Genomic DNA, 9,502 nt, shown 5'->3' with positions numbered 1-9,502 from the left:
CAGGTGAAAGAGGCGATGTTTAAATGTGAACCGCCGGTAATCAAGTCTGATGTGACTTTGGTCTTAAGAGATGCATCATCATACATTTCATATTGTTGAAGAAAACAATTCCACTATAAATCTCGGAGTATCTACCTAAGTCCGCGTACACACACACACACACACACACCCACACACCTACACAGATGTATATATATATATATATATATATATATATATATATATATTTCCTCATAATATATATATTTATATATATATATAATTTATATTCAGTTCAAAGTTTAAATTTATTTCATATTTCCATTTTCTCAATTATGAGATTAAAAAATTATTGACAATAAAACAAGAATACAAAATATATACAATCATGTCTTTTGATTTAAGAAGAAAAAAAAAACATTCTTGACACAAATGTACATGGTCATATCATATTATGAAGATGTCACAAATAAGTATCAGAAATATGATGGGGCCTACATAAAAGCTTTAACGCTTGTAAAACTGTAGGTTCCCAAATTCATAGGCATACGGAGAACGGATATGTATGTATAATATATGATAATGATAACAACTTAATAATAATAATAATAATGATAATTGTAATGATAATGATGATAATAATAAGAAGAAGAAGAAAAAAAGAAGAAGAAGAAGAAGAAGAAGAAGGTGGTCTTCTTATCCAGGGTAGCCTTTTCAGTGTTGTCACTGCTCTCCCAGAGGGCCCTGCTATTGTTATTACACTATTGTTGCCAGGTACCCATTTATATATACTGGGTCAAGAGGGACGTGGTGGGTAAAAACATCTTGTCCAAGGACGTAAGCACTTAGCGGGAATCGAGCTCGGGTCCTCCGAATTGGAATCTTATCAACTAGGCCACATGCGCCCTCACTGAATATATGCGTATGTATATATCTAATTCAAAATTAAAATCAGAGAAAGAGCATATTAAGAGCGGAAGTTGCATGTTTATAAAGAAAATGGAGAAAGTTCGACCACCTGGATTAATGAACAAACGGACAGCGGTAGAGAAACATGTAGCTGCAGATCGACATGCCAAGAGCGACAGTTGATATACGGGAGATAAAATGGTACAGACAATGTGAAAGAATAACATCGAAAGAGGAAAGAAGAGAGAGGGAAAGAAGACTAAAAAAGTAGAGAACTATATAGGATCTATCATTATACAAGCACAATCCTTCCATATACAGAATATTACGGTTAAGTTATGTTCCTTTTTATTTTTTTCTTTAAAGAATCGATGATATATACAATGCGATCAAAGCTACCTGAATTAGACAAACATATCCTACGGGAAGAATCTTTAACCAAAATACACCTGATGACGTCGAATGGAAATAGTGAGATTTAGATCTGACTGCGCGAACGCTAAGGCGACGCTAATTAGGCCAAAAATGGCGTTCTGCAGATTCGCGAGACAGCTGCTGCCATTATTCGACTAGGGAGGCTGCGTCGTCTTAGCGTTCGCGTCGCAATTCTAAGGCTGGCTGTTATCATGTTCCCGTTAAAAAGTATGTTGATATTCTCAAATGGTAATAGTAAGCAAATAATCAACGTTGGTGAAGGTGATGGGACAAACTATCACTTCCGAGGCGATCTGGATGTAGCTATCTTTCCGAAGCGCAGCTGAGGAAAGATAGCGTACACATTCAGATCGCCGAGGAAGTGATAGCTTGTCTCATTGCCTGAAACTAAAAGTTGATAATTTTGCTTTATATTCCACATCTAGGGTCCTAGAAATTCCTATTTTATTCCACATCTGAAACCGTTTTAGCTGTCTTTAGATATCCCTAAGGCTTAGGCTACGTGTGCGCGTAGATGACATAACAATGAATTTGCTGCGAGCACCGCGCGGCACCGAAGTGAAAGTGCGTTGCACTGTGTACTATCAAGTGACTTAGGTCACATGATAGTCCACAGTGCAACGCACTTTTATTTCGCGCGTACTCATCTTGCGTTAGGACTGTGTGGACTGTGTGGAGATCAGCGAAACAAAGGGACTATCAACATAGAGTGTAACGAACTTTTCTTCTCAGGTGATGTGATGGGCAAAACTTCGCTTCATCACGTGATCAGCTCTGGACCAATCCTACTGCAACATTCTTAGTATGTGGAATATAATAAAGCTTATTAGTATTCAGCAGGAATTCGAGTTTCGACCCCGTGGTTTTCATGTACAGTATTTTGCCATCAGTTAATTAGACTCACTGGACAGGGAATTTGGCCTTATTTGAAAAAAAGAAAGAATGCAATTAGAAATCGAATTCTGTGAGAATCTATCTAAAATTGATATTTTTTGGCCTGTTGACTGTTTCACAAATTTCGAAGTAAATGGCATCAGCAAACGAGCTTGAACAGAGTCTGGCAAAGCACTGGACTTGGCACTGCACGTCGATATATCAAGTCGTCTCCGTCTTGTAACGAGACTGCAATATTCATTCGAAAGCAGTAAAGTTGAGATATGCAGCAAAAACAGCAACAAAATAGAAAGACTAATTGATAATACGGTTCGATGAATTTCAATAAGGCTTTACTCGATCATCCGATCCACATAAATCTTAAGGGATACCGAAGAGATTATCGAGGATTGGAATCATACATCATAAGAGTGTCTGGCAGATTTCCGCAGCTGTTACCGGGCTAGAGATAGCCTCAAGAATATTATACGGGACATGTAAGCACACTCGTCGCGGCAGCATCACTCTTGCAATGATCCCTTGGTCTGAATACACAGAAAGGTAGTTAACTCATTCCATACTGAACTCTGAAATGCCCATATACTTAATACGCAGGCCACCAGGTTCCCGTAAGGAACGGGTTTAATCTAGTCAACGGACCGAAGCAAATGCGACATAGTCTTACTTTTCACATACACGACTCATCGCGTGCATTATCGCATGCATGTCTGTTGGCGTATGCGATCTCTGTTTATACCCACACGAAATTTGCATAATCCAGTAAGATTTGAACTTACTTTGTGAATTTGGCCGACACGCGTGTCGTTGTTGCTGTAGTTGTTACGGTTGTTTTAACATAGTTTTTAGAGGGAAGATTTATGACCAAGATTTGGTTAGAATGATATATATATAAAATCAACAAATAAGGATCAGATGGCTGTCCCCCTTCCCACAAGAATTGGGTTAAATATTAGCCATTTATCCACTACCATCCAGATGAGATCATTTTCTTTACTTTCACTTTAGATGGAATATAATCATCCATGTGATACAGGTGCGTCTGATTTTTTGGCAGTTATGTTGTACGTCATATATGTCAAATTTATATTTATGATGCATAAATTGTGGTTTATAATCATCCTTTTTCTTAATGATTCATTTATGCGCAAGACTTTTCAAAAGAGACAATAAAGATTGAAACTGAAAAGTTAAATTCCCAAAGACTACGTACAACATGGGACAGAAAGGGCACTGCCATGTTTTGAATGAAATGAAATGAAATTTCAATTTCAATTGATTTCATACTTTTCGTGTATATCAATACATCAAAAGTAGTAGCACAAGTTCTCTCGTACTTGTCAATGATATACAAAACAAAAAATATATTATATACAATGTACATACATGGAATATACAGTAGTTATAATGATATCTGGTCGAAATCTAGGTTCGGGTTGTTCAAATAGAAGTACAATGGGACCTACATGAAGGCATGCTTTTTTGGCTGTAAGCCCCGAGTAATCGGTGTTTGTGAAAGAAAAACGGATAATGGATAAAGGGTAAGACCAGGTGATTTAATTATACCAAACAAGGAAGAGGGAAATGAAATGACATGACATGAATTGAAAATAACAGGTGGTGATTTCTGTAAGAAATGCAATCACAAACGAGAGTTCGACACCTACGAACCACACAGGCCACGATTCATGAATACAGCCAAGGCCCATGACCGACATTCTAATTCCCGTAATGTCGAATTCATGGGCTGTTTTTTTTTTTACCTGGTGTCGAAGTCGTGGGCCTTATTTGCCTAGTGTCGAACTCATGGGCTGTATGACTCTTTGGTGTTGACCTTGTGGGATGACCCCGAGGAGCACCAGCTGTTTGGACGTAGAGATCAACCATATTGGCCTTAGGCATTGTTAGGAGTAAAGTTCCCGATGCTGATCGTCTGAATTTAGGACTCCCCCCCCCCCCCCCATCGCTATATTAGCGAGCTTTAGGTGTTTTGCGCATGCGCGAGACAGCTGTTTTATTTATCTATCTTTTATTTTTTTGGTCTAACCCGGGAGGCTGCAAAGTCTTGGAATTCGCATCGCGAGCATAAAGCTCGCTATTATGGGAGATGCCTGGTACATTTTTGATTATCAAAAGACATTATAATGGCTTTGAAAGCATTCATTACGTTATAAACTTTAAGGCAATTTCATGAACCCGCGTGATGTTTCCCACTTCCTGTAAAGTATGACTAATTGTAAGTTTCCAGTATGAGTGAGCTTCAGACAATAGTTTCCCTCCGGAGTGTTGTTGCAAAGATTGTCACGTGAAAATTATTAACAAAACGTATTATAAGGTAACCCTGACTGCTGTTCACCATTCAATCCAAATGCACTTTCACGCAATCAAAGAATAACGAACCTTTTCAATATTATTTCATATTATTATCATTATAGGACATTGTGTAAACTGTCGACGAATGCGTAATGGAACCATGCCGTAGAGCCGAACATTTTGTGAAAATTGGAATGGGACTGCTCGGAAGTAATTTTCTTTATTTTCCAGTTGATTACTCCCTCATGAGTGTTACATAGAACTATTCAGTGTGAGGTAACCCTGTCTGTTGTTCTCCATTCAAGCAAAATGCTTTTACCCAATCAAAGAATTATACGAACCTCTTCAATATTAAAGGATGGTGGGCAAATTGTCAATAAATGTGTAATGGAACCATGCCTTGTGACAAGAAAATTGGGAAAAATTGGAATGAAAGTAATTATCTTTGTTTTATGATAATTGCTGCCACATGAATGTACAGATATTTTAAAAATTCATATCTTTTGAACGGATTGTCGGATTTTCCCCAAACTTTCACCGATGTGTTCTACTAATATTGTTGCCTTCACTCAATCCACATGTATATGAAGGTGAACTTGTCCTTTAAAATGCAAATCCACACAATATTCAATATGCCTCTAAATGGCTTTAAGAGATTAAGTAACAAAAGGTAAAGTAGAATGGTAGAAGTTTCATAAAAATTGAACCATTAAGGATAGATGACATGTACATTTGTATAGATATTGTATGGTAAGGAATAATGCATTGTTTATTGTTTCATATAGGGTCCTCTGTTGAGGTACAGTGTAGGTGCTGTACAATGTAGTCAAAAATATACCATCAAAGAAGCATGTCAAGGAGTTTGCATCAAGGTCGGCATGTTACTTGTGAATGCTGAGTAGTTGTTTTTTTTTCCTTCCATGATGCATAATCAGCCACTAGCCAATTTGAAACTAAGTAATTGAAGTGCTTCTGTATCTTTTGAACTTCCTTGGTTGTGATACAACAGAGCATATCACTGAAAATGAGCTGCAGATTGTTCTTAATTTTCATTTGGTCTCATGTTATATGTGTAATCTCTGGATTAGTGGTTTTACTGTGTACAGTATATTTTAAGATACTGCACGTTAGTTTTGGAAATACCGTCAGCAACAGAATTCAGAATTTTATTGTGTTTACATAGGAGGGAAGAGAGAGGTCGTCGTCAAAGCTCTCGATCACCAGATGACTACAGCAGGATGCACAACAAATACGAGGAGAGATTCGTCAAAATCGCAGCTCCAGACAGGATAGGGGAAAAGGGGATGAAAAAGACATGGAGGAGGGATACGAGGATGCACGGAGGAGATTTAGAGAGAGAAGGTTTGCTGGACGTGATGCAGACAGAAGAGAGAAGAGAGTAGCAGAGAATGAAGAAGATGGCTGGAAATCAGGCAGAAGGTAAAGTGAAATCTGTTAGTACCATCATAAGGATCCTTTTTATAACATTGTTTTACTGTAAAAGTGGAAATTTTCGTGTGAGTAATTTCCCCCTCTTTGTTGGGTAAAATTAATTTTGCTTATTTTTAATGTCACAGAATCAAAGAGATAGAATGTTACTACATGTTGCAAGCAAAAATATTTGCACGTTTCTATTTTTGTGCCCTACTGTCATGTCACACGAAATGAGCACAAATTTCCACACTGCCAAAATTTTCGCTTTTACTCTACAGTGCACTCCCGTTATAATGAACACTATTATAACGAAGTAAAAATTTGGGTTGCAATGTCATCCACTCTATGTATTTCTATTGTTTATTTGTTCGGTTATAACGAAATTCTGATATAACGAAAGAAAACTGCCGGTCCCGAGGACTTCGTTATAACGGGAGTCCACTGTATTTGTAAAGCTGTGGCACTAATAACATAGAATAAAGCCATACAGTTAACAACAGCATATACTGTGAAGGGCACTATGGAGATTGCTTTGTCCTGAAAATAAATGAGGAATGCTTTGTCTTTGTGTAATATCCAATATACAGTATGAAGCTGCAGGGTTACCATTAGGCAGCCTACATATGTGATTTATTTATAGGGTCATGTTAGTGAAGGCAATGAATCATGAAGATATTCATCTCTCTTTTGAATTACCAAAATGAATTTGCCATATTGCATGAATAAATTATTCTGTGCTGATTTCAGTCGTACACTTGGACATCTGTGTAACTTTGTTGCAGGCGGGACCGAAGTGGAGATGAAGAAGAGAGCAAGGAGAATGCTCCACCACCTGTCAAGAAGAAGAAAGCAGAGCCAGACCCTATCCTGACCAAGACAGGTGGGGCCTACATCCCACCAGCCAAGCTTCGCATGATGCAAGCCCAGATTACAGATAAGACAAGGTAGTGCTGATGATCTAGTTGTAGTGATGTGTAGATTAAATATTTTTGTAAGCAACCCCTTTTTTCATAAGAATGCAGACTTCCAAAGTGCAGGTTCATCTTTGAAAGATTTTGCTATTTTATCAAAGGCATTTCTGATGGTATGACTGTCCAGAAACACACCATGATTACCACTTCTGTGTTTGATACTTGTATACCCCACATGGTTTCAGTGTACAATTAGAGTGTCTTTTGGTACAGTGTTATATTCTAGTTCTTCTCTCCAACATTCTGAGATAATTCAATAAAAAAAGAAAGATTCTTCCATGTCGGTCATGTACGTTGTAGAAAAATAAAATTCTTACAAAGTGTGTGGTTGGAGAGAGTGAAACTGTCCTCTTGTTCTATAATTCCATGAACAGAAATTTGTTTGATGGTTCAAAAGAATTGTTCTTTTGTGCTAGGTGATTCCACCTCATTCCTTTGTGCTGATGTATTACCTTTCATTCTGATCTCAGTGTTGCTTACCAGAGAATCTCCTGGGAAGCTCTGAAGAAGAGCATCAATGGTCTGGTGAACAAGGCTAATGTCTCCAATCTACCCATGATTGTGCAAGAAATGCTTCAGCTCAACATCGTTAGAGGACGGTAAGTCCAGCAAATATGATATTAATCCTGCAGTGATTTTGTTCAATAAAATGGGAAAGGTATTCCAGTTCCATGTGTCCATAGTATGCCTGTTGTATTCCAGATACCTAATGCTGAATGAAGTAGGTGTTCTTATCCATCAAAAAGAATTAAGATTGTTACAAGTCAGGTACAATGTTAGCAAATGAAAGAGTAACATATTGAAGTTTTTACTACACAGAGCTGTGGTTGTTTAAGACTGCACACGTAGGTGTGATATTCATCCATGGTACCTTTAATTTGATTTGCCATTTAAATCTGTCATGTTTCATCTCTTCTGTACTGTATAGAAAGTGATGATTGATTGCAGCTTCTGATATCAAATAACTTTTGCATTTGATTGTGTTGCACCATGCAGGCAAGCAGCAAACATTCTCCATCCTTGCAAGCACAGTTTGCAGCATCCCTGTATTTTCATAAAGGTTATGCCCCTTTGCAACACATTTAGCCCTTGCACTTGGTTCAAACTGATTCAGCTGGCAAAGTCAGCACAACGGCCTGAATTGTTACTGAAAAGGTGTAAGTCACAGTATTTTCCAGTATTATAGTCGCACTCGCTATTGTTTTCAAACATGACATGCAGACAGCATGCCATCCCAGTTAGTATATTTGCATTTGATCCAACTTGATTACAATTATAATTCAAATTTTTGTGCAACATGACAGTTAGTTCCCCTCTTTTTTTCTCTACAGAGGCTGGCTTGCCAAGGCTGTCATAGAGGCACAAGCAGCATCCCTTACTTTCACACATGTCTATGCTGCACTAGTGGCCATCATCAACACAAAGGTTAGTCACTGTTTTAGTCATGAGATTGACATTTATAGTTAGTGTTGGGGAGAAGTTGAAACAAAATTGGCACATTGGAACTACAAAAGAAGAGGTTAACATTACAATAATGTGATCATGTTCATTTTGTTCATTATATAGAAGAGATTATATCTTCATGTTTAATAAGCAAATGGAAGTAAGACTGTAACTTAGGATAGCACAGTGTATGGCAGAGTGTATGGCAGAGAATGTCATCATTGGTATATTTTGTGTAGTTTAGAAAGACTTTCTGTCACAACTGAATAAGACTGACTTTTATGTGATGAGAAAAATGTTATGATGTACTCCTTTTTATGTGATCATATTTGTTATTATATCATGACACTTTGGGATGTTGGATATTATTTTTTGAAGGTATTGAAAAGAAATGAAATTTCATTGAGGTTACAGTAGTTTAATCATTTCTCCTCCCAAGAATGAAAGATTACTTCCTGGGGTTTTTTTTCAACTGATGTTTTTTTAAACTTTCATAATTTTCTGTTTCTGGACATGTATGATTGTAATTTGCGTGTTTTTGTGTATGTTTGTGTGCTTATTTGTATTATTTATGTGTGGCATGCCTCTCACAACAGTTTCCTCAAAATGGAGAACTTATCCTGAGAAGATCCATCATCAACTTCAAGAAAGGGTATCGGCGTAATGACAAGAAGCTCTGTCTGTCTTCCACAAGGTTCATTGCCCATCTTGTCAATCAGCAAGTGGTAAGTTGACTTTACTCACTCCAGGATGGCAGACAAAAACAAAAAACAAAAAAATGACTATTGCAAATACTCCACCTTGACATGTATTAAATAACGGTGATTCTACTAAAGGCATGATTCACATTGACTATCATCAAACTTTGATTCCATAATTTATAGTACTTTTACATGTATAATGATAATAATAATGAATATAATATTTTCATTAGCATCCATAAGTTTTTAGCATTCGCAACTTGCGAATCATTCATATGGGCGGAAATTACAAAAATTGCTCATATTTCTTAGATGGTCCCCAAAGTGACCGGGGAATGATAAAAAACAACAACCCTATCCTTTCCAGACCAAGAATTTCCCCAGCCATATTACATTGCATTGAGATACTGTAGCCCTTAATAGGCC

At 37.3% G+C, this 9,502-nt stretch overlaps 1 protein-coding gene across 1 annotated transcript; it reads left to right on the top strand.

Moving 5' to 3' along the window:
- Positions 1-5,842: 5,842 nt before the first annotated feature.
- On the top strand, positions 5,843-9,100 carry LOC139715163 (pre-mRNA-splicing factor CWC22 homolog; the record flags this gene model as incomplete). The annotated part of the gene is made up of 5 exons (XM_071626765.1): positions 5,843-5,967; positions 6,744-6,905; positions 7,403-7,531; positions 8,264-8,357; positions 8,972-9,100. Coding segments are annotated over exons 1-5 (639 nt in total), but the record flags the coding sequence as incomplete, so codon positions are not given.
- Between the last annotated feature and the right edge of the window lie 402 nt (positions 9,101-9,502).

Source organism: Diadema antillarum, unplaced genomic scaffold (assembly GCF_040938485.1).
Source record: "Diadema antillarum isolate AM-2024a unplaced genomic scaffold, OU_Dant_1.0 seq00002957_RagTag, whole genome shotgun sequence".
Taxonomy (NCBI): domain Eukaryota; kingdom Metazoa; phylum Echinodermata; class Echinoidea; order Diadematoida; family Diadematidae; genus Diadema; species Diadema antillarum.
Note: the sequence above shows the minus strand (reverse complement) of the source record. Positions and strands in the feature narration are given on the sequence as shown.